The 26,046-nt window shown below is 36.9% G+C and overlaps 1 protein-coding gene across 10 annotated transcripts in view; it reads left to right on the plus strand.

Annotated features, from left to right (window-relative positions):
* The window catches only part of ppfia2 (PTPRF interacting protein alpha 2), a 120,055-nt gene that overhangs the window by 18,104 nt on the left and 75,905 nt on the right, over positions 1–26,046 (plus strand). The window contains exon 1 of one of the 10 annotated variants that reach the window (XM_028043415.1): positions 24,028–24,478. The exons of 8 other annotated variants lie outside the window; for them this stretch is intronic. In XM_028043415.1, the coding sequence (XP_027899216.1) occupies positions 24,398–24,478 (81 nt within the window). In that variant the 5' untranslated portion in view covers positions 24,028–24,397. Of the gene's footprint in view, positions 1–24,027; positions 24,479–26,046 lie in introns of those variants that run through there. One more of the 10 variants, XM_028043417.1, reaches the window with a different exon arrangement.

Raw genomic sequence — 26,046 nt, forward strand, 5'->3', positions numbered from 1 at the left:
ACTTAATGCTCCTTACTATGCTGACCTGGAAATGTAATTTTACCCGCAAAAGCCAAAGCCTGGTTAGTTAGATTCCAGCTGTGATAAGTGCAGCGTATTAACAAGATGTATACTTCAGCATCTCAAAATGTAAACCAGTAGTTCTGTCTGGTTGAGGATTATCTGGGATTCAGACATTAATTTCCAACAATGGCATGTCGAATAAAAAGGTTCTAATTCGATTTGGGTTATTTTAAAGCTTCCTCTGAGTCCTCAGCCAGGACTCTGGTATTGACTGGTTGTGTTTTTTTCTTTTTCTTTACAATGCAGCTGCTCCCCATTAATGGATACCTTTTAGCTTCTTGATGCTCCATTTGAAAGCCAGAAATAGAGCATGATGTCACCAGCTCTTGGCACCAACTAAGAAGCTTGTTGAAGCTCTCCTAAGAGAGCCAATCTCATGATAAGCTCACACTTATAGCACGCTTTAATACGCAGTGTGGCAAGTCTGAAAATAAAACAAACCTCTGCCACATTACACATCTGTGAGCATTAAAATCATTTTGCTCATTGCCACTAATGACCTCTCTGTGATTAGCAGGGCTCTTCCAGGGATGCATGTTGTCTGTATCGTTTGTGTCATCTCTTATCTAACAGATATTAAGAAAACACCGTGGTTAAGACCTGTTCATCCCTTGGTAGAAGAACATGTGAAAAAGCTGTTTAACAGCTCTAACAACAGCAGTAGTTAGTAGTAGATCTTCCACAAAATTATTATTTTATTTGATATATCAATAGGAAGTGCATATTTTGCTTTAAAGCAGGCCTACACTTGAACAACCCCTCCTACAGTTGCAGGATCTTGCGCTTTATTGTGACTTTGGTGTGAAATCATATCTACTGATATAAAACTAAAATTTAAATGAACATTCCTTTAGGCCTTCTTCACACAAAACTTAATAAAATCACACCATGACCTTACATTTCCATCATAGATAGCTTTCAGTGTCTTGCAGAGGTTTTTCACACCCACTCCAGGCTGCCAGTTCTCCAACCAATTGTTCAATTTAATTCCAGTGCAGCTGCTATATGCATCCCATCATGCTGCTGTTGTGCCTGAATCCAAAACAATAGCCTCATTTGCAAAACATTTTTGTCATAAACCTGCAAAGACAAGTCACATATGTGCTCCCTCTGACCATTAATAAATCAGTAGGGGATACGATGATATCCTGCACAGCTGTGAGTTAAAACATTCAGCTGGATGCTAAATGTGAATGGAGGTGTTCTACACCATCAACATCAGCACTACGAATAAAATCTGAGTCGTTCATCTCCTCATACTGTTCTCTACAAAACAATAATGGCAAATGAATTTCTGAAAGCTATTCTGTTATCAAAGCAAAGGATTCTGACTTAGAATTAAATATCTAAATCTAAATCACCAAAGTTGCTTCAGAACGCCTTCAGCCTGAAAAGTCAGCTTGTCCCTATACAGTTTTATAACTATCAGTGTAATAAGTTGTATTTGTAACACCAACGTGGGATTAGGGCCACAAAAAAGGTTAAGATCAGTCATTGACCCTACCATCCATTCCATAGGACCAAATTAAGCAGTTCATATAGTTTATAATATCATTTTACAATGTCTTTCTGCCTGTTCTGTTCTTTAAAACTGCTTTTCTCTTATAAACATCATAATATTATTCTTTCCAGCCTGTCTCTGCACCTGTTATTGTCTCTGTTCCATCTCAGTGGATTTAGGCGTCTGCGGGGATATCTGTGTAGTTTGTGTTAGAGGAGAAGACAGTGTAAAGTTTAATTAACAACAAAATAGATGTATCTGTTTTACTAAAGATAGATGGGTGATCAGTGTAGTGATAATTAATATATATTAAAAAAAACAGACACATGATTAAACCTGATGAAGACCATATATAAGAAATAAATGTTGCCCAGAAGAAGTGATCCCTATGACTTTGATTTCTCATACTGCTTCCGTTAAAATGGAACAAGTTGCTGAATGGAAGCACATACCAAATTCTGCCCTGGGCTATCTCCAAGGCAACATATGCATTCAGTTAGAGGGTTTTATATATAAAACATACAGCAGCGTTAACACATGACCTGGGAGGAAATTTTCTCTTGAACTCCAACATGTATGAAAGTGAGAACTAAAATCTTCAATGCCTTTGTAATGTTTTCCCTCGTCTTTAAATCTCTATTCTTTCATTGACTTGCTGGATGTTCGTCATTTCTCTGGCAGACATGGCAACAACTTACCTCTGACCTACAAAGAGCCCACATTCAGCCCACTGACATGACTCAGCTCCCCTGCTGGGCCATATGTCTGCCTGCGCCAACAGTGTGCATCACAGTATGGTGCATTTTCATGCATCTTTTCATCAAATGTCCTGCGTTGGCTAAAATAAACCTCCATTTCAGCAGCTGTGAGATACGACATGAATAATAAATTTTCATTAAGAATTTTAGCATACAGTTGCATGTTTCAGGTTGCTGTTGTAGGTGCATGTGCAGTTAAAATAGATTCTGCTGCACAAATGCAGCATAGCCATTAATGCCACATGCAATTTTGAATGGAAATTGTGCAATTATTGATTCCCCAAAGGAGCACAGATATGAGTTTCTCTCTTGACAGCCACTTTATCTTGTGTAACAAGCTGATCTCTCCTAGAAGCACCTTGTATGTTTTGACTCCATGTTACTGTCACTGAAGCTACTGTGGTCTATAATCTACAAGGGGAAGCTTACAATCTGGTATAAAGCAGCCTTGTCAAACCTGTAGAACTTGGCAAATCACTCAACAGGTTCAGAAGGGCAATTTAACGTGTTAGACTCTTGGTTCTTAGGGGGGTTTCTGTTTGGTCTTTGGGAACTGTGTAAAGCAACATAACTAATATAAAACAGTTCAATTTCAATTTTTATTGTTTTTAGTCAAGCATTCGTCAGCTAAGTGGCTCTGTCTTTGTAATTCCAAAGTTAAAGTGTGGCATATCCCCAAGGAAATTCTGAAAGGTTAAACATGTTTTACTCTGAATTAGGTTGGTATTAACAAACAAACAAAACATAACAAATGTAGACTAACTTTCAAATGAACTGCCGACCTGGATAGAAGCCTTGAAGCTACTGGCTAATTTTCATTTCATCTAACATACATTCAATGCAGAAACATTGGAATGTAAATGCTACTGTTTTATCCCTCCTCTATTAGGGTTCCATGCTATAGGTGACAGTAGCTAATTTGCACTAAGAGTCAGCTAGTTGTTCTGGTTAACATCACCGTGTAGCCTGTGTTGGCAGTGTGATAATCACAGCCTAGCTTCTTTCAGAGACAGGCCAAACCACCCACCGCCCAAGCAGCTACTTGTTTTATTCCCAGTGCTGAGGAGTCATTTACTGTCCGCCTCTTGTTGCCAGCTGCTACCCAGCCAGCTTCTTTCACAGGTATCCAATGGTTCACAGAACTGACTGAACCCATTTCACTGCTGTCTAAAGGGTAGGCGGCAGCATGCCTAAATTCTAAGTTCCACAAAATGCCTGAAATGATTGAAATATCACAATTTATGAATTAGGTTGTCTTTCTAATTGTCTTAATTTTGTTGTGCTTTTTACCATCGTATTACGTATGACACAATGTCATTGGAAAAAGCATAGGGCATTGAAATTTCAGGGATGGTTAGCCAATTTTTTTTAATATAGCTTGAATGCAATACTTGATATAATATTATATTTTAAAATTTGGCCTTTTGGATGGACTTCCACTGCCTCCAATGCTTTCACTTGATGCTCAGGTTGGTTGCTAAGATGCTAAAGGTAAAGAGTTCTGAGTACATTATGACGAACCAAAAAAAAGAAATGAAATGATCAATATTGCCACTCAGCTCTGCAATCACAATTACATATTTTTTAATGCTGCAAAGGAGTTTTATAGCAGCAATATGCACCAGTTGACTGTTAAATAACTGATTATGTCATGGAGGTACAAATGATGTCTTGGTTCATCTCAGATATTTGCAGATTTTTTAGTTTAGTTGTCCTTTTTTGTCAATGTTAATTGTTATAAATCTGAATTATAATAGTGTGAAACCAGCAAACAAACTGAAAGTATACTGAAAGTATTTTAGAGAGATCAGGACTCCATGGTGGGACCCCAGGATGCACATCATTTACTGGTAGTTTAAAGTCGTAAACAGAAAAAACGTACAGTGCTTGGGGGTCCAATTTGAACACTACTTATGTTCCCTATATTCTCATAATTAAAGTAAAAAGCAGGTTAGACCTGATCCAAATACATTTTAAACCAGTTAGTTCTTGTAGGGATTTTATGTGTGTGCGTTTTTGCAGAAAATAAAATCTAGTAAATTGTGATTAAGTTATTTAAGTCACTTTGTCTTCAAACACTTGCTGCTTATTTGTCCATATTACAGTAAAGAGGAGATAGTTCTGTTGTGTGAGAGAAACTGGAACTGCTCATACAAAGCAGTGCTAACTGAATTACTCAGAATGTATCCATTTATAGTGAAAGGTTTCCATCGTTTCCAACAAAGGAGCTTTTGGCTGCGACAATCAGGTTCCTGTGTGTCTGAAAGAACTGTTCTGTGCTTCTGTAGCATGTGAGAATCACAGGTCCTGTGCTTTATGGATTCTTCAAAATGTCTTCAGGGAATCTGAAATGTGATTTTACAGAACCTTTTCTTTAGAGGTTTTCTGTTTCTGGGAGCATAATAATTCCCTCCTCTCAAAATGCTCACAGAATTGAGATTAGCAGCAGCTCATTTTAATCTGCATGCCTTTTAACTCTGCCTTCCTACGGAAATGTCTAATGCAACTAATTACCAACTTGATTGGCCAGTCTGAAGCAATCTTTCTCCATCTCTGACAGCATTACAGATGTAAAATGTAGATTGGTGCATGCATGATCAGAGATCCCCTGCAGGATATATTAGCCTTTTCAACCATATTATAGGACATATACACACATTGCTGCCTGCTCCCTGCATTGATTGTAATTTCCCCAACAATTGCTGCAGCTGCTGTATAAATCTCTTGTGTTTATAGATGCTATATGTAAAAGACACGATGGTATTCGACATGACAGCCTCTCTCGGTGTCAACAGTTTCATAGCCAACCCCAAATCTGCAACTTGCATCAGGTTTTCTATAAGCCAATCACCTCTACTCTTCATAAAGAAGACATTTAGTTTCACCTCTGACTCTCCTCTGAGCAAAATAAGTGCTATTGATATGTTGTGAAGATTGCCGTCATAAAGCCTCAAGAGGCTGCAGTTATTTATTTATTTCACATGAAAACTACAAGCTTGCCTTCTAATGAGTTCTGTATTCTAAAGGTTATCAGGGAGGTTATTGTTTTACTTTTCATAAAGAGCAAAATAAAAAGGCACAAATGCTTGAACGTTGGCTTGATCCAAGAAGAAGAAGAAGAAAGAAAAAGAAAAGCTGGTGCTATGCAATGCACTGGTAATATATAATGTTGGCCAGAGGTTTGTATTTACTAATCACTGGCAAAAACCCTGTATTCATATCCAGTTTTTCAGCAGAGTGAACACATTTTTAAAGACCAAGAAAAAAAGGAAGAATGAGTTTGGCAGCTAGAGACTTGATGCCAGTGAACTCGAGGGTATTTGCGACGAATGTACTTTAAATGATTCAGAGGTCAGACTTTTATTGCCCGGCACTCAGACAAGCCAGGCTGTAATTCACTCTTTAACCTCCTTCCTCTTGCTCGTTGTGTCGCACATTTGTACTTGACAGTACTCATTTAAGTAGCTAGCTTTAATGCTCATACTTAACCCTGAAATATGCAGTGAGGAATCCACTCATACAAGCTTATTGTTAAAAATGAATAAGCACCATGCCGACCAAGGTTTCTCTGGTGAACATGGATAAAAACGCAATCAGTCGTTTTTATTGCAGTAGTAAAATGTTCCACTGTAAATGTAAAAAAAACAACAACTTTGAACACAATTATTGGTGGAGATATTTTATCTTTTGTGGAATTTCTTCTCTTAGAGGAAAATATTTTATTTTACAGAAGAGAAAATTAAAGATATATGTGACTAAATAATTGTTCATGAAATAGAACTTATTTTTTAGGTGTCTTCTCACTTCTGTCTCCAAAACAAAATCCTTAATCTCATCCAGATTCCAAAAATATATTTGATGTACTTTTTCTAAAGAGGACAGCAAAACACATTTTTTGGAGATCTTGAAGTTCAGAGTCAAATCCTGGAAAAATGAGTTAAAGACGGAATGTTAAATTCAGACTGATACTGTTTTACCAAGCCTACCTACCTGTGATTTAAAACTGAAACAAGAAAGTCTTAAAGTGAAGTAATTATGTGAAAACCAGCCATCTCAATGTTGGTCCATTTCTTTTCAGGTTGTAAATCTTCTTCCTCTCTTCTTTTGACTTTTGTTCTTTCAGAATTGTCTAAAAATAGTTGCATCCCACACACAGACGGCTTTGAACTGACTTCATGTCTTAAAGCTTAAAAGTCTTTTTTTTTTTGTCAAAGTCATTCTCTCATGTATTATTTCTGGAGGCTATACAGAAAGATGTGGGGTTTTTGGACATTGCTGTAGCAGAGCTCTCGTTTGGCCTCCCCATCAGCTCTCTGGGCTTGTTGTGTTTTCTCACTTATTCTCTCCAGTTGAAAGGAAGATCCCATTGTAACATGCAAGACAAAAGTGAGTTATGTCATTTTAGTCTTACAGTTGGCAATTTGTTTAGGTCTTGGTGCGACCAAAGTCGAACAGAGGCTGAACATATTCTCTAATTAAATATGGGTCTCCATACTGTGTGGAGATGAGTCATAGTGAAAGCATAAGTTGATCTAATCCACTGTGGCTTTTATATCTGATGTCATGTTCAGCCTTAAGACCAAATTTAAAAAATACAGCTCTGGAGTGGCTGAGGTGAAGTCATTTAACTTTCAGCTCTTAGCCTGGATACAGTTCAGATTAGCAGAGTTTTATTTCCAAACTTAAGTAAAGGCTAATCAAAAAATGCGCTATTTGAAATTTAAATCCCTTTTTATCCTAGCTGTTAAACATGACAGTAAAAAACAGCTCTTTTTGGAGAAGTAACAAGATGAACATGTGGTTATCTTAATCAGTCAGATTGCTCAATGATTCAATAGTGATAATTTTAGTAATTTTCTAGCAACAGATCTTATGAATGATCCCTTAAGAGCATTTATTAAACCCATAGAAAATCTTTCTCTTCATTAGAATAATGTTGTTTTTTTTTTTAATGAAATCTATACCCTAACATCAAAAATGTCAGATCTGCACCTTTGTAGAATTTGATATGCGTGGATTCATGAATATTGAAATGAAACCTGCCTTTGACACAGTTTGCATTGCTGCAGCTGCTCACCCTCTGCTTCTCCTGGATTCTTCCACTGGACTGCATTTACAATGTTTTCTTTCCAGTTGTGTTTGTGCTTTTAACTTACTGAAGAGCACAAGCACTTATTGCGTCAATAGACTAGGCAGAGAAATGTGTTAAAAAAATGTAAGCAAAAAATCCAGAAGAGAAAGCCTCCCTGAACAAAAGTAGCAATAGAAAAGTATTTTACTTCATATGGTGAACACCAAGCATTTAATGAGTGAGGTGAATGAAGTCAGAAAACATTTTGTTTGAGGGCAGAAGATTTGAGACAAACCTGCACCCAGTAAATTAAAAACAGTAAATTAAAAGCTGAGCCTGATCTACATGGAAATAAACACCATTGGACAATGACAGCCTCTGAGTCAAACTAATAAAAAACAGTTTGTGCTCTGACCACGATGGCATTTATATTAAAATCCAATGCAGTGGTTTTGCAAATCTCGCTTATATACACATACGTCTTTGCATCAGGAGAAGTTATATATCAATGAAAACTAACATAAAAAGTATAAAGTATGCATTTTCTTACTTAAACTTGTTGTCGCCTTGGTAATCCAGCTGTTGACTCCATGCTTAAGCTCTCTCCCAAAGCATAATCAATGTTTTCTCTGTACTTTGTTCTGAACCCAGAAGCCAGACGTAACGCTTCACATTCTGATTGTTTTTCTGTCGCCAATAATTTGCCAGACACTCATTCAACCGTTTCCACATCAAAAAGTTTTTGTTTTTATCCTTTTTTATCCTATCTACCACAACACTGACAAATTAACAATTAACTACCATCTCCCACAATGATAGCCAGTTGTGAAAGGCCAATTTTGACTTGGCTTTTATCATTTTGGTCTTTTAAAAACAGTATCTATAGGTTTTCATCTTATTTCACTTCCATTCATTTTCCGTTTGTCATTCACAGCATATTAAATAGTCTTTAGTAAAACAAGACATTCTCTGAAATCTTTAAAACAATAGGTGTTTGTTTCCACCATACACTTTACAATTATTGTAGCGGCATATTTTGAGAAAGATTTGAGGGGCAAAAAAGGAGACAAAACAATAATTCAGTTTGTAAAGCAAATACAAACTGAATATATATTTGCTTGTTTTGGGACTTAAACTGCTATGAAGGAGGTCTGCATAGCTCCATGAGGAATTGCATTCCTAAATATTTGATTGGCATCATTTGCAGATTTTTTTCTCCTATTGCACCAAGCCATAACCCCTCCCACCAATTTAAATGAGTTTAAACAGACTGTAATATCACCAATACCACCAAAATCACTGACAACAAAGTATGAGTATAGCCTGACCTGTAAATTACATAATGCAACTATGACCCTGCTTTAACCAGCTTTTCTTTCCTCACTCTGCTTTGCCTTTATCCTTTTCACCTCTCCTCCAGCTCTTTTTCACACATGTACCTATTAAGCACTCTCTTCGGTGCATTTGCTTGAAAGCATGCTCACTACTTACACACCCAAAAAACGAGAAAACAAACTGCCTTCCTCTAAGACCTTTGTGATGTTCTGTTTCGAGCCGATTTGTTTACCAGTGCTCAATTTCTGTCTTGCAAATACACACACCTTTTTATCTCTTTTACACACTCATGTCCATAATCAAACAGTGCAACGTTTCTCTCTCATGTGGTTTGTGGTTAAGGACAAAAAAAGGAACAGGGAGGCAGCAAACGGCACCGGTTTCTACAGCATGACCTCCACTTTAGTGATGAAGGAGTTGCTTTTGGAGGCCTGTGCTGCCTGAACAGCACTAGTATAGCGGCTCGCTATTGGATGAGCATGTGTAACTGGTCAAGGCGCTGTGGTCTCCCTGGAGCCTCCTGCCAAGAAGTAATGTCACCATCTCTGTTTAGACATTTCTCATCTCTGCCTTTAACAAGGGCAAAGCACAAACACACTAGGCTGTCTTTGTCTCTGTCACACACACACACAGACAGTATATTCTCACTGATGTGGCTGTCTTGGCAGCAGTGTGGATATGCTTACGTTGCATGTAAGAACACTGGAAGGAGTGTTTTCTCTTGAATGTGCTTGATTTTCATTTTTCCAACATGATTCTTAAAAAATTCTCATTTCTGCTTTGCCCATTAAAGATTAGTGGATCAGTATCACTTACTGCCTCCCAGATATGGCTTGAATTCCAAAAAATAAGTTTAAAATAGTCAGTAGCACGACTTCAGTCAGTCGATATTAAGAGGTTAATGGTTAGACCAAATGGCACCATGTCGGACTTGGAAACTGAATTTATTTGTCTAAACTATTTGTCAGAAAACGGTGGCAGGCTGTGGTGCCGGAGCATCAGTGACGTGCGAGCGGTGAGGTTCATGACTCATCTCTGCCTCATCTCGCCCCACCAACATGTATTTGAATAAACATTGAAAAATCCAACTACCTTTCCTTTTCTAATTCTTTTTAAGATTACACCAATAATATTTCCTAGAGCCTGAGTTTATTAGGAAAAATCATCACATCACTCTGTAGTCAAAAAGACAGATGTTTGGGTTGAGATGCCATGTGGTACGAACAGGATGCGTCATATCCAAATTTTAAAACTTGCAAATATGCACCAATTAAAACATGAAAGGAGGAATTGAAGCAGATTTGGTCTCATTATTGTTACCATTTCCTTCAGCTTGGCCATCGATGGCTGCATCCATCATGACTTAGAAGTTATCGAAGTCATATTTTGATTAATACTTTAGTTTAAAGAATACACACATTTTTAAAAACATTTATATTTTTAAAACTACCAAGGCGAAAGATAATTTATATTTTCAGTTATCTTGTATTATTCCAGCATTATCAAATACAAATTATTTTGGTAATCCTAGCTAACCTAATACAGGAAACGTTTGGTCTGATTTACTGTCAGGCACTGAGAAACCATTGTCTTTTAATGCAGTGTATGAAAATATCTGTTTTAACTACATGTGATGAATTGGCCCGCCATAAAGTCGACCTCTTTAGCGCCACTGAAACTCTTCTGCATCCCCGGTGTCCTTGCAGTTCAGTTAGTGAATAATAGGGACGCCTAAACAGAAAGGATTAATCACTTTTACAACCCACAAATTTTTACTTTCTTAATAAAACATGACATTTTCTATTGAACTGTGTTAAAACCTATAAACCATATAAAATTTTGTCTCCTACTAAGATTTTATTTCTGTTTTAGTGAGACTTGTACTGTTCTAAACACTTGTAACTATACAATTATTTTTCCAGTGCTGTTCAATATCCCCACAACCAACTAGAAATGTTAGATATTACAATATTATACATATATAGCTTGTAAATGTTGTAAAAAGCGAAACTTGATCTTTGTGCTGACATTGGTCATTTTATAAATTCATCTCATTATTACAGATACATTATGCATGCAATCCACAACTCTTCACTTTAGCTCTTTTCAGCCATTTAATCTTTCATGTGAACTCTGGATCCTAAGAGTCTGGAAGGCTCAGGTATCCATGTCAACACCGTTTTTAAATGCCAAATAGTCTAAAGTATGTGAAGCAGTGTATCAGTGAAAAGGCTGACATTTCTGAGAAGAGATGGTAGAATAAAGGATCTTCCACACTATGGGAACATTGCTGTTTTTGTGGCTGCTGATTAGAAAAATTCTCATAGTTAATTTTAAGCAGTAGAGTTTCAGTAACATGTGAACGGATCCAAGAAAGTGCAGATTTGTTAATGTGCTTAATGAGAATCATCATGTGACAGAACTGTAGCATCATGAGGTACAGAAGTCATGCATATCACATCTGAGCAAACGTCAAAATTAATCCCTCTGGTCAAAAGCTCATTGTGCTGTTTATATAAATATCCTTTTTATTATATTATAATTCTTTCCAGGAATATTGTTTAGTGCTGCTTATCAGTATTTATGTAATTTTCTTTAAAAAAGAAAAAATAAACAGTGCTTCAGGGGTTTTTGTTTAGTTTTATTAAACAATTCTCATTCAAGATTGTTCTAACCATTAAACCAAGATTCCAACAGCTTTTCTCGCTGAGTTGTTTGTCTTCATGTGATATCAGACTAAATCCTGTTGAGGTCAGGACTTCCTCTCTTTAATCTAATTGTATGTCATTTTACTTTAAAACTAATAACATTTTTTGTTACAAGACCACATGAAAGGTTTACTTTCAGATTACGTCACCAGTCAGAAATGTTAAAAAAATAAAAATTCAGTGTACTAAAGTGAACAAGATTTCATTTACTGTGAAAGAACATATACACATGGAGTGGTTTGTAAAAAGTCATTTGGATGTTGACCTAGACTTTGGTCCTGTCTAACTTATTTTAAATCAGTGGTTTTCCTCCAGAAATGTTTGTTTAAAGCTGCATCACTGAATATAAACCTTATTGAAACTTCTCCACAGCTTTACTCCCAATGTGTCTGGAATGTGTTGGTCTTCATGACGTTGTTTTTACAGTGATGTTCTTTAACAAAAAGCTGGAATTGTACTGACATTAAGTCATTATAGGTCCAGAAAGGTTCAGAGGTTGCGTGACAAACTGACACAGAAATGACACACGCCTGGTTTTGGCCCTTAGTTATTTAGGTGTGTGCTTTGCTTCTGGTTCCGTCCTCTCTATTTCTTCCCATTTTCCCACTCCCGCCGTCCCCTGTGGACGGGCTGCTCATGTCCAACTTCACAAACAAGCACTTACAAGACAAGAACTGATCGTAGAGGGAGAAGATGACAGATTGGGAGCCTTTCTTAAGAAAACTAAAGTGCAAAGTTTAAAGCTGTAAAAAAAAAAACTTCAGTAATTTGTTGTTCAAAGTAAACAGAAACCTTTTTTCCTATTTTATTTGTAGAATCTGTAACATCAGTTCAGTGCTGGATGGATGCCGTTAGTTATAACACCATTTGTTTTTGTTTCAAGCATGGTTTCAAAGAACAAATGTGGATGATATGGTGCAGAATAATCAAGACATGGCTCAATCAGGAGCTGGAGGAGTTAAGAGGAGTGGAATATTTGACACTTAGAAACAGTGACAGCTCTACATCTGCAGGCCTCATCATATCTGAATACTTCTGTATAGAAAATAGATGTTAAACTTTGCCAGTCTTAGTAAGTCATAACAGCTGCCAAGCCTTACATTTATCGCACATTTATTCAGATTATTTTATTCAAATTAAGACTTTAAAATCTTTTTATAATTTAATATTTTTGAACATTTGTTTTCGTTTTTCTCTCTCTTTTTCTCCATTCACTTCCTGTGGATCTACGTTATTTCTCATCAAAGGTAAATAACTTTTCACCTTCTATCATTCCTGTTAAGTGTTGAGTCTCTAAGCTTCAATCATTCCTGTTTCCTTCTCTTCTTAAAAAAATAAAAAGTATTATAAAACAATTTACACAAATGACCTGCATTCAGCACCGTCTACAGTTATTGGCATTTCTGGCCAAGATGGATAAAAGAAAAATCAATTAATCTCTAATTAGTTAACTGTGGTATAACTGATATATTTTTGTAGTTCTCTAACTGTGATTGTTGGATTATTTTTTTTTTTTCTCTTTGTGATGGCAAATTATGGCAAAAACGATACACCCACAAATATAAAAGTCAAGAGCCATCTTCTGGTCAGGATTATTGGAGATGCTGTGATTTTCAGCTCCTGATAGGATGTCGGTAACTCTGATAGCTATTTAAACTTACTAATGTAAGTTTAGATGACACCATATAGCATTTCATTCATTAGCAGGTTGACCTGTTTGATATACTAGGCAGGACCATAGATGTATAACTTAATTTTATGTGTGTGTCACGTTTCAAGCTTTGGAAGACATCCTCAAGGCAGCGAGCAGCAAAAGTGAAACTTAGAAATAAAACAGCAGTTGAAAATCTGAAGTCATCAACTGTGATATTTGCTTTAAACTGTTCCTATAACAGCTGCAACCAACCTAAAACCATAAGCTTCATGATAACATTCAGTTATCATGAACCTCAGATCTTTGACTGTTTTTAATTAGCAATCTCTTAATTCTGCTTTTGTCTGCTGCTGCAATCTGAGCAAATTTGTTAAATTTGTTTCTTGTTGTGCAATTCCGCCATCTGGTGACCAAAAGGGGCATCACAGTCAAAAGAAATCAAATGGAAAAATTAAGAAAAAAATATTTATACCAAGGCAAAGGTATAAATATAAATCAATACCTACACATAGCTTACTAATTAGGAAGCAATTTTATACTGTATCTTTTAGCTGTTTGTAAAGAGCTGATATTTGTTCCTATTGAATCAATAAAAAGTAGAAAAAAAATTACAGCTTGACAGAAACTGAAATATCTATAATTCCCCAAGCTAATAGCAAATACAAGAGAACCTTATTCCATGAAAGTAAAATATGAAGCAAGTAAGGAGTTGTCAAAGTTTTATAAAAGGATGCTTTGGAGAGGGCTCAATTGACTTAAAAGTTTTCATTTGTTTAAAAATTAAAATTAGACAGTTGGATTGGCAACATTAAGGTCCTTTTACATAATTCTCAGCCCTTAGCTTCTTGATTCTAAGAGATGATCCAGTGTTTCTGTTGAGCATGGAGAGAGTAAAGACAGACTTTCTAGCAGGTTGCGTTTTGAAAATTTACAGGTACATTTAGAAACACAGGAGCAGAAGCTGCACATGAAACTAGACCCACAAATATAAATATAGTGTTTAGTGGCATTAGCGCCACGTTTTAAAGTATGTTGTCCCAGAAAAACTGCTGCAATGCCTGTTTTGTGATATTCTGATTTAATACAACAGGAAAAACTACATGTACTCATTTTATTACATTTTGACATATTTGCAGTGGCTGCAATTTATTTATTTAATTCTTGTGCTGTCTTTCCCCCCTCAAAGTGTCTTAATGACATTAACTTTAGGACAATGAGATGAACAATCTACATTCAACTTGCTCTTAATTTTGATCATCTTCCTTTTTTCTTTGGAGATCACAAATCCCCGAAACATGAGGGAAAACTTCTGTGTTAATCATTAGCAATGATGACCTTGCCATCACATTCTCCAGATTACATAAAGTTGCTGTAAAAACTTGCCCAGCAGGTGGTGGTGTTGAACAAGACATCTGCTCAGATACTCTGCACAACTAACCTTCATTTATGATTCTCATGCGATAAAAGGAGCTGTTTTATTCCCCAACATACTGCCGCTCTCCGTCTGTGTCTCCTCAAGCATTTATCAAGCAGATCTGTTGATCTCGTCAAAGGGAAACAGTCTGTGATAATTCTTGAGAGTAATTCTCTTGACACTTTCGGCTGCAGAAAATGAATTGCCTCTCCGCTACTGTGCAAATCAAAGCCATAAATCACAGGTCATTTGTGTGAGCGGACTCTTTGTGAATTCATAACCATAGTTATCAGGTTAACGGCAACAGCCACTGTCAATAAGAAGGGAAACAGATGCCTCTCTGCATCTATTGTTTGGAGGTGTGATTGTTTTTGAAACTGCAGGAAAATGCTGATGGGTAGAAGGGGCTCCAACGATGTTTTGTGCTTTAGAATAAGATTGTTGGAATGTCAGGATTGCTAATTAACGCTGGTAATTACCTGTAGGACAGGGCTGAAGATATAGAACTTACACAGGACGAATGGTCCATTTAGAAACACTGGATTCCCTCTTTGTCTAACAGTGAGGACAGGTTTGTTTCCTATCCTTCAGCTCTGATGTGATTATTTCTGCAGCATTTATCTTCCCTCCTAATGATGTCTGCGTTATTTAAGGACAGACTTTTAATTAAACGCGGATGTGAGACTTTGGTTTTGCTTGTGTGAATTCTTCTCAAAGTTCTCATAAAAGTTGCTTTTATTCCCGCCCTCATCAAGCACACCCCCTAAATATTACAAGAGCTCAGTTTAAACCCTTTTTTTCATCATCTTCGGAACTTTAACCTTGTTTTCTTTGCGCTCCTATTGCATTACTTAACGAGTTTCAGAGACACGACTGATGCAGAAGTGGCATCGTATGTCCCAAAAGCGAGGTTTGCCATTAAGCGTGAGCAGCAGCGGTGGCAGCAGGATTCTCCACCAGGCTGGGGGCGGTAATGAGAGAGTTATGAGATTGTTCCTTCCTCCTGCGTGGCAGGAGAAGACTGATGAGCTTGAACTTGCAAATAAAGTAAAAACAATCAGGGGAAAAACGGGTGGGAGTGAGAAAAGACGCACATCTAGCAAATAAAAAGAAAAGCGCTCGTAAATGCTGGGAAGATTGATCGTGTCAATATCGAGGTCATTTGTGTGGCGCGGTTTGTTCCTATTACAGCCCCTCAGCTTCCAGGTAGATAGCAAAATCTCCACTAGTGGCTCAAATGGGTTTCTTTTACTTAGTTTGAACCTCTAATAAATCAGGATTTATGGCATTGAGGATTAAAATGTGTTTTGAGAGAAGATGTCAATGACTTCATTGATGTTTGCAGTCCAGGTGTTTGGTCTTATTTGGATTGAATTAAATTACAAAAAATGACAGCACATTAAACAATGTTATATGTGAAAAATGGAGCAATTGTTGTTTTGTGCAGGTTTTCTAGAGACAGGCTAATTTGCAAACCTACTTCTTGGTTGGACCTTTATTAAAAGCAAAAATAATTTTGGCATCTATAAACAAGAAAAACATGAGAATTAACATCAGAGAATGACAATTCTCCACAATAAGGTAGGTTAGTATACATCAGTGTTCAGATTAAATAAACAGTTTGAGGATTCAAACAATAAAAGATATCTGTTTAGAGCCGTTTTTCAACAGTTGAGAGCACTTTCCCAGAAAATAACCAAGTAAAGGCAATTTTAAAATAAAATCACAATGAATAAATGAAAACTATTTTTAAAATTGAACAATTTTTAAGTGGTAAAAGAAATTTATTTGAGGCTCATTTTCAGCACTTGAATTTCTAAATGTACTTTTGTAAAATTCTACATTAAATGTATTTAAATAAGTAAATCAGCGCCTCCTCTGCAGGTCTCGTTTGCAGAACTGAAGTGCCCTACGGCCTGCAGGAGTGATGTGTGGATGCTGCTTGGGAGTTTAGTTGGATTCAGTTTCTAGTATCTGAGAACAATTATACCTCCTCATCATGAACAGTGTTGTGTTATAGTTAGTTATTTTTGCTCAAGACAGCATGTGGGAGGTATCATCCGCCCCCTCAGAGCTCTGAGCGCTGTCAGCACACTGCATGTTTGTGCATTTATAAATGCTCATTAAAGCTCTATAATGTCTCCAGTTAACCTGCCAACCAACTTGTCATCACTGTGGTTATTCCCAGAAGTGCTGCAGACAGGGCTTTCAGGTATGGAGAGCTATGCTGAGGAATGAACTCAAACTTAATATGTAAGATGGGTCGGCTCCCTCAGAGCAGCCTGACTGGCTGCAGCACAGCACAGGCTCTCAGATCCCTGAAGGCTACCGGCTTATCTGTGTGAAGCTTCATTCAGGCAGAATCAAAGATTTAAATTTGTGTGTGATCTTAACCAGATATATAACCAAATTAGAGTCTGTGTTCATTCCAAGAATGTTTTTCCATTCAGGTATTAATTAAAATCTTTTTTTTTCTTATCAACCAGCTTGAAATAGTATGTAAAGTGGTGTATTTATTTAGTTTCCTGCCATATTTGGGTCAGCAGAAGGAGTCAACTTGAGAAATCTGTAAATTATAACATCTCGCAAGACCAATTTCAGGGCTTGAATATAAACTGATCTTTATGGATGGAAAAATAATACTTTATTTACATATTTCTGAAGAAAAAACAACACATGGTTCTATGTATGCAGACTTTAGACTTCTACATAATGCTCTCAAGCTTTTTTTCTCTTAAGTCCTCCCCTATAAATAAATCAAATTGGCTTTTAAAAGCATGATTTTTTTTTTCAAACCTTTTGGGTGTATTTTGGATGAAAATTTAAGTAAACAACAGCAGACAAGCTTTTTAAACTGTCATTAAGCTGTCATTGCAAAAGTGCATTTAGCTAAAACAACTAAGTCAAACATCCTTTTTGCAGGTTTTAATAGCACTCAGCATGTGGCTGTAATATAACTGGTGCAGTAATTACTTTTCTCAATTTGCTTTTAAATTTGACAAGATTCATGATTTAGTTTTATTTTGTTACATCCACCTTCATCACACCAAATGGCATATTTTATTTAATGTAATTTCATTTTGATTCAGGTTAGGTCAATGGGACCAAAATTCAGAAATTTCTGAACCTTTTTGACACAGCTGTCTTTATACTGCAATCACCTGAAACACAATCACTGCACTCAGGTGAAATCCATTCCACTCATAGTACCAATTGGCTGGACCTCTGATGAATTAGTCATTTTTAACAGGTTGAATATTTTAGCAATTATTTATTTGATGTTCTTTTTTTTTATTATTATTAATTGTGTGGAAATCAGTATTCATTGCGACAATAATGTGTTTTTTTTTTGTTGTAAAATTAAAAAAAGCCAAATTATGTTGTTGATTATGAATAGATTTTAAAAAGGATAAAACATCCAACGATGTGAATACTTTTTATAGGCACTGTATAATATTTAGGCCCTCTTTAATCAGATCCACTTTGCAACTAAAAAGAAAAAAACTGATGAAAAGAGCCAATTTATGTACATCCACTCTGCAGCGGTGACTCAGAATCTTTCTCCATGCTGAAGATAACTTAACATCCTCCAGATATTACAAGTCAGCACATACTCATGAATAACTACATTTAAAAAAGTGATATGACAGCTTATTCTCTCGACTCAGCATGTTTCTTTGGAACTGCTAAGCGACACCTCATGCTTGGTCTGGAAAGTCAAGAGCCGCTCGCTTCCAGTGCCATGTAATTTTACTCAGACATGATTGAAAACCTTCTACAACACTTTCACTGCCAAACTCACTATGAGTTAGAGTACTTTCCAGGAGATTGTCCTTGTATGTATGTTTGTGATTTTAAGCATAAGTGAGCCACTAGCACAGTGGGTAGTCTTAGAAATCTAAATACAGCCCTATTAAACTAAATATAAGTGCTTCAAAAATACTGAAGCCAATTTAAAACAGACACGATATGTTTGTTCGATACTTGCCAACATTTTTTTTTAAATCGTTGGCTAGAAACCTTTTTATTCCAGTTTTCTTTTTTTAGTGGGGCTGTTTGAGTCTCCCTGGGAAACATTTAAGCATTAGGAGTCAGATCCATTTGATATTTGTAGTCAGATATGGAAGGAGTGAGGTTTGCAGGTTTGTGTCAACCAGGGACCATGAAGCCTGATAAAACCTTAAATGACCCTAAACACTAAATATAGCAGTGAGTTTGATTCCCTGTGGCCCATTTTGAGTGATTTTAAATCCTGTCAAAACCTGTCTCCATCTAAGCTATAGAATAAAAGAAGGTTGTTTACAAATGACCGCCAACTGTCAAAATCTGTTCGTTGAGCCCAGATTTCAATGAGAACATGTCATCAGTGGTTCAAGCTTCTACTGGAGTTGATGGAAACAACTTGACTGTTGGGAATATTAGGATTTCCCACAGGCAACAAGCAAATCCATGACATCCAGGCAACGACTGAAATACATAAATATTTATCTTTCTTTTCATGGCGCAATGGTTATATTGAAACTGTAAATGGCATCAGATTTATATAAACATCTCCTTAGAAGTGAAAATTTACAACTTACATTGAAGCTATACTAATATATGCTTGTAAATGTGCATTTACTACAAAATGCAACATTATGGAGGAGCCAGCAAATATCATTCCTGGACTTTGGCATTTCTTTAAAGGGACTTCAAACTACAGTAACTGTATGTAGAAAAGATTCCAGCAGTTTCCAAACTATAAACTTTAAACCCTGAAACCATAGCTAACTACAACAACAAAGTGTATCAGCTGAATTGTGCTAAATCTTAGCAGGAAATGTTGTTTCTCACTATTTCTTTCTGTTGTATTTGGAGAATAGAATCCCTTTGCCTATATCTCTAATTTTAGTTTCATGTGTTTTTCTCATTTTAATCATCTAAATTGGCTTCTTAATTTTTTCCCGCTTGTCTTTGTCCTTCCCCATTGGCACACATGCTTACAAACTCTGGGTCAATTCACCTCTCTGGTAATTTAAATTTCCATTTCATGCCCATTGGCATTTCACCTCAACCTTCTTTCTAATTTAATTATTTATGGATTTGCTTATTTATTGCCAAACCTTGATAATAATATAAGTTAGGATATTTACTGTGATTTTATTCACATTTTGAGTTATTTATAACTTCAATCAGCTTGTTACGTTTTATCATAATGTATGGCTTATACTTGCTTGCTTATTAGGTGAGCTGATGTTATTTCCATGATCCATCACAATTATGTTTCTCATTTTATTCTAATTTATCAGTGAATTTAAGTCCTGATATATAGATAAACATTTTGTAGAGTAGAAAGTTTTATGAAGGATTATTCACAAATTAGTGCACCACTCACAAAAGCCAAAGTCAAAAAAGTTTATCCATTTTCTATAGTCACCAGTTACAGTGTTTTGTGGCCAAATACCTTTTTATTACAGGAAACCACATGTGTTTAGTTTGAAAAACTTCTAAAGTGTTGTCTTTTTTTCTCAAGCAGTATTTTATTGCATTTGGTGGATTTTATTGACTGCAGCAGATATTTTGTTCACTCAAACTGTATCCTTGACGATACCTCCCCAATGTTTCAGCTGTGACAGGGGAGGCATGGCATCCATTACAGCTGTCTGCCCACACATCCCTTCCGACACGATCAATATGCATCTGCTGCTCTGCTTCAGGCATTTGTTTCCAGAAGCCTGTACTTCAGGGAAGGTCTATTACCGAAAGCTGTGCATATAGTGGAAGTTTTTCCTTTGGTTTATTGCAGTAACCATAGCTGACTAAAGGAAAGAGAGTTGGTGTTGCGGAATGACGTTCCTTCAGGAAAATGTTGTTTTACCACAACGAATTTTGATGCCAAAAACAATTTGGCATACTAATTGGCATGAATAATATTCTTGACATCATTAACAGTTTGTCCAATTTAGAGCAGAACATAAAACCCAATTAGGAATATGTATGTCTGTTAGTGAAAGGTGACGATGTTCCAGAGCCTGGAAGGATTTTCTGCGAGAGACTGAACTACAATGCAAGTTATTTGCAAAGAAAACAAAGATTACCACTGAAAAATCAACACAATTAGTTTCTACTGCTGTCTCTGTAAATTCTCTGAGTTTTTTGTCTCTTTCTCTGATCTGACACCAGCTAAAGGAGGTTGTTGAGTCACCGTTTGGTTGCGCTGACAGTGAAACTCTCTTGTGATCTCGAGGAACTACAGTTCATGACTGCACAGCCTCATCACCTAAAGTACGTCTCCAGTCAGCTTGTTAGCATGCTGTGTTCAACACTGTGTGCAATCTACGTTGACAACAAAGTATTCTAATTGTAACATGTCACATTTTCCACTGAATAACTTGGATTCCTAGGGGCTTTTAAACCGTGCAGGAGAGAGTGGCGCTGTGCTTTTTTAAAACAAATATCATCTTGTGTTGAACTAAACTTCAGTAATGAAGTTTAGAAAAGTAAAAGACAGAATAAAGGGAAGTACAGTATCTCTTTGTGCTTTGTTGAATTTGGGGATGATATAAAAATGAATTAGGGTTATGAAAGAAAATAACTCCAACTTGTGTTTTCTTGGGAGATGAAGCTGCGATCGCTGAGTCTCTAAGTGTTGCTGTTCTCTGTGTCGTTTGCTGCCCATTTGCAGCTTAAGTGGTTTCTTGACCAAACAGGCTCCTAGCTAAACGCTCTGAGAAACACTTACATGCAGCATGGAAGAAATTAACACATGATCCAGATAAACAGCATTTCCTCAGGTAACCGCAGTCAAGCGTCATGCTTATATGTGGCCTCACCTCATTGTTCTGGGTCACTGCAGAGAGTTATTAAAAAGAAAGCATTGACCGTATTTTGTTTTGATAAAAACACCACTCTTCTCCCAATTTACTATCACTTTCTCTGTCAGAGGAATAGCAGGTTGGCTATACAGATTAGCCCCACAAATGGCTCAAACACAGGCTTTTCAATCAAAAGGTTGAAAGGCTCATGTACGGATTTTTTTTCTTTAAGGATTTAAATGGAAGGAGAGATGTAGGCATGCGTGACGTAACCAATATGAATTTTAATGAATGAAAACACATCCGTATTTGCACAAACTTCTCTGATTGGACCAGATGAAGAGGAACGTTTAGATGGAACATTTCTACTCAGAATTTGCATTCACTTTTTAAAATAGGAATATATTTTATTTTGCATAATGCTACATTAATGGTGTCAGTCTTTTTTGCCAAATGTAATTTATTATCTGTGAGGTTTTGGCAGCTCTGGGAATCGTAAAACACAAAGCAGTGAGAGCCAGAGGAAACACTGAGAGGATTGAAAGCCTCCAACCAATGAGTGACTAAGCCACGCCCACTGCACATCTGTATAATTACGTCATAGACCAGTACACTGTAAGCACAAAAAACCTCATGTAGTTGATGTGCAAGAGGACACGTTTTCTTATAAACTGCACCTGAAAAGCTTTCAAAGCATAACAAGGTTGTTTTTTACATTTATAGGCAATACATCTGGATGTTTTTCATCTTTCTAAATTGAACCATAATACTATCATTGCCTCTTAAATACACACAAAAAAACAGTTTATTTGACAAAAAATAATTGTTTTCTCAGATTTATCAACCTTTATCTTAAGTTGATAAACAAAGATAAACACGAAATCGCCATCAAATTAGAACGGTATGCAGTTTAGAATATTGTAGCTGCTGTAAATATTTGACCTTTCACCTGACTTTAGTCAATTCTTCTCCTTCTTTCAAAGAAAATGAAATCATTTCCTGACTTTTTTTAATATACATTCTTTTTATGTACAGTTTTTAGTCCTGTCTGCTTTTTTCCCCTAACTTTGCAAATTGTGATCCGTCCTTTAAGTTTATGACAGTTGTTACTGAGCTGACCTTGCTGCCCTGAGGATGCCTCTGAGTGTACTGTCCTCAGATTTCATAAGCCAATCAGAAAGTCAGCGTTAGGCCCATCTGCGGCCTGTCTCCTGGCGTTCTCCTGGCGTCAACAGATCCCAACATTGCTCTCTGCTAAATGACTCAAAAAATCGGTGCAGTGATTTTTAACATTGTTAAAGTGAGAGCAACCCTTCCTCTTGTGGTTCAAGCTGTTTCATGAACAGATTTTAGCTCATTATTTTGCATGTGAGTGAATGTGTGGAATTTTCTGTAAATGTTTTTACACCTTGCAAATGGTGTAAAAGGGTTATGCACCTTTAGGTGCATTTGAAAAGCAGTGTGGATGAACTTATGAGAGTGACTTCATCTAAACTTTTGCTTCTCCACTATAAAATGTTGTTAAGGCACTAAATCAAGACCATCTCTTTGAAGTCTAATCCAAAGAGTTCAGGGCTAGCTTCAAGTTCAAACCACTTAATCTGAGCTGTGTCTAACAACACGAAATCAAGCTACAGCATGAACTGAAGGGTTTTTCCTTTCCTTTCCTGACTAAAGTGGATTTCATAACTCAATCACAACTAATTTGATCAAATAGTTAAATCCCTCCTCATCAGCATTTAATATGAATACTTGAGTTACTTTGAATACTTCATTAAACCAAAGAAAATAATGTAACTGTGTAATGTAATGTACTGCAGACATACACATGTATAATAGTGCAGATTCAAGAAAACTTAATTACTGCACAACGTTCAAGGATTTTTAAAGTGGGACTGCACGTGGTCAGTGAACTTCCCCTAAAATGGTTAAACATTTGACTTTGACTAGAATCGGAAAGTGTCTTAACAAAACAAAAATAAATGTAAACATTTAGGATGGAGGCCAGTGAATGGTTTGAAGACATTTTACACTCTCAAAATATAAATGATGAGAATTCAGTCACTTTGAAATCCATATTTTATTCAACGCAACAAAATTTGTCAATCTTTATGTATTTTCACCCTTACTCATACAAAAAACATGTGACACAAAAACACATTTATAGTTTGTGTTTTTATGAAAAGTTTGAAACAGAACTGGCCCAAGCCATAAGCAAACAGGACAATTGAGTTCTTAAAAATGTAGGATTTATACAGCAGCACAAATACAAGTGCAAAAATAACAAACTATCAGCATTCATAGTTTATCTGTGAACACATGTCACTGTTTTTGGAATTAAGAACTGGATCATGGTTAAGTTGTGTTGGAGGTCCTTACCAAACTAAAAATTTAAAGCACCCATTCCCTCATGCAAAATACTGTATGTATTGGCTCAAATCAAACAGAAATGTGACCCAGGATTGTCTTCTTCCTCCTACCTTAATACTGACTTTAAAAATATTACTCTACTTTACCAAATAACGGAAAATACCCCCCAAACAAACTGGATTTTATTTGTTCTGTAACAACAGTACAGCTTTACAGTGCATAAACGAGGAACGTGTGTTCTCCTAATTTGAGCACCCTGTGTTGTGTCAGCTGAGCGCGGCTGTGATGCTCTGACTGATTATTGGTGAAGCCTGAGGAGGGGGGAGGCGATAATCCGCGCACAGACTGAGCCATCCGCGCCGCCAGCAGAGCAGCTTGCAGCGGGCGTGGAGAGAGCATGGCTCCGCTCAGTCCTTCTCTCCATTCAACCCGCTAGAAGCCCACCAAGATTAATCACCTGCTGGTGGAGGGGGCGAGGTGTAAAGACCAAGGGATTTCCTCGCAGCCACCTTCATGATCGGGGGGTTGGTTCCCTCTGAGGAGCGTTGCGCATCTCACCGGAGCTCTCCACCTTGTAATGTCGGGAGCGCAGCGTCGGGTCAGCAGCTGATCCGAGTCATTGTCTCGGATTGTTCTTCGAGTTTCCTTCGAACGATTTCTCAGTTCGCCTGATCAGAAGAAAGGAGGGGAAACGGATAAGTTTTGGATTGTTTTCTTCGTGAAGGAATTATGATTTTCTCCGATGTGAGTACGGGGACAAACTCCCCGAAGGTCCATCCACCGAATGGGACGAGATTTTACACGTTTCAGGTATTGGAGCCGCTCGTTCCTGTGTCCCTGTGGTGCTCGTGCGTTAAATTGTTTCTTCTTTCTGGTTACGCTCATTTAGCTCTATATATATATATATATATATATATATATATATATATATATATATATAAAATGAAAATTGTGTATTCTAGTTTTAATATGGTATTATGCAAGACTTTGTTGCAGAATTGTAATTGGTGCTTTTTCTTGATTGCGGGATTTCACTTGATTCCCCTTCAGGGAAGCCGGAAACATTGATTGCCTTTGAATTCACCAATGTAAAACAGGAAATGATTGAGTGTTCAGTGTATTGTTTACAGATATGTTAAGATGGAAAAGTACAATGGGATGCCTCATTGCCGTTTTAGAAATGAAACACTCATTACAATGAAAATAATGATCATCTGCAGCTTAAGGACGAATCTTTGTGTGGTTTATTCTAACATTCACCTTTATCCATCTTTACTGCTGGTCCTGTTTTGGATTCTGTTCAGTTTTCCTGTTTTCATAGGAAAATAAGGACACCCCATGCAGAGCCCCACATTGATTTGTGTTTGGACCCCCTGTGCATATTTTAGCTCAGCCAGTGAATGCATGGCAATGAAGCTGTGTTGGGATATTGATTGTCTGCCTTACTCGTGTGAGCAGGACAGTACTTTTTGCTTCATTGTGTCGATGGAGCAAAAAAAGTGTCCTCAATATATACCAGTCAGGCATAACATTATGACCGCCTGTTTTGGGCCGCCTTTTGCTGTTAAAACAACTATTGAGGGATGGACTTCACTAGAACCCAGAATGTGTGCTGTGGTATCTGCACCAAGTTTAATGCGCGTTTAGGCCTCTATGGATTGAACTTGTTTTCCCAGCACATCAGAGTCCGGGTTGGAGAGTTGGGGAATTTGGAAACCTAGTCAATACCTCAAAGTCGTTGTGCTTCTTAAAATATGCATGAACCATTTTTGCTTTGTGCAGGTCGTATAATCCAGTTGAATGAGACCAGAGCCAATGTGGAGCACTGTCTCCATGAAAGAGTCAAGATGCTTGATTTAAAAGAAATAATGAGTCAGTAGATTATTGCTTTATGGACCAGTTCAGATCTTCACATGCCAGTTATAGGTGTTTTCAGTGGTGGACATGGGTCAGCATATATATCCCACCCACTGAGAGGTGTAATGATGGAAGGATAATCAGTGGTTGTTATAATGTGTTTTTTTAATCTATGCTAGTATGAAAGTGATACAGGCCTGTTCTGCAAGCTACTTTAAAAACAACAACAACAAAACAATATATTGAAGCAGGTTTTTGTTGTGTTTTAATCTGAGCTTAAAATTTAAGGAAGTGAGCTTTTCACCAGGCTTTGTCTTATTGCTCAGACAATAAATAGTTTCTAACGTCTGTCTGCATCTGGATGTCTCTTGAACAGCTCTTAGGTTGAAGTCAAGTGAGGAACAGAGACTTCCTGAATTCCTGTAAACTTATTTGACATTTCTCAATCAAAAGAATCTTGTAGTTTCAGTAAATACCTCTAAGGTAAACATCAGTGAAAGCAACATTTTCTGCTGCCATTG

The sequence above is a fragment of the Xiphophorus couchianus genome, chromosome 17 (genome assembly GCF_001444195.1).
Source record: "Xiphophorus couchianus chromosome 17, X_couchianus-1.0, whole genome shotgun sequence".
NCBI lineage: Eukaryota > Metazoa > Chordata > Actinopteri > Cyprinodontiformes > Poeciliidae > Xiphophorus > Xiphophorus couchianus.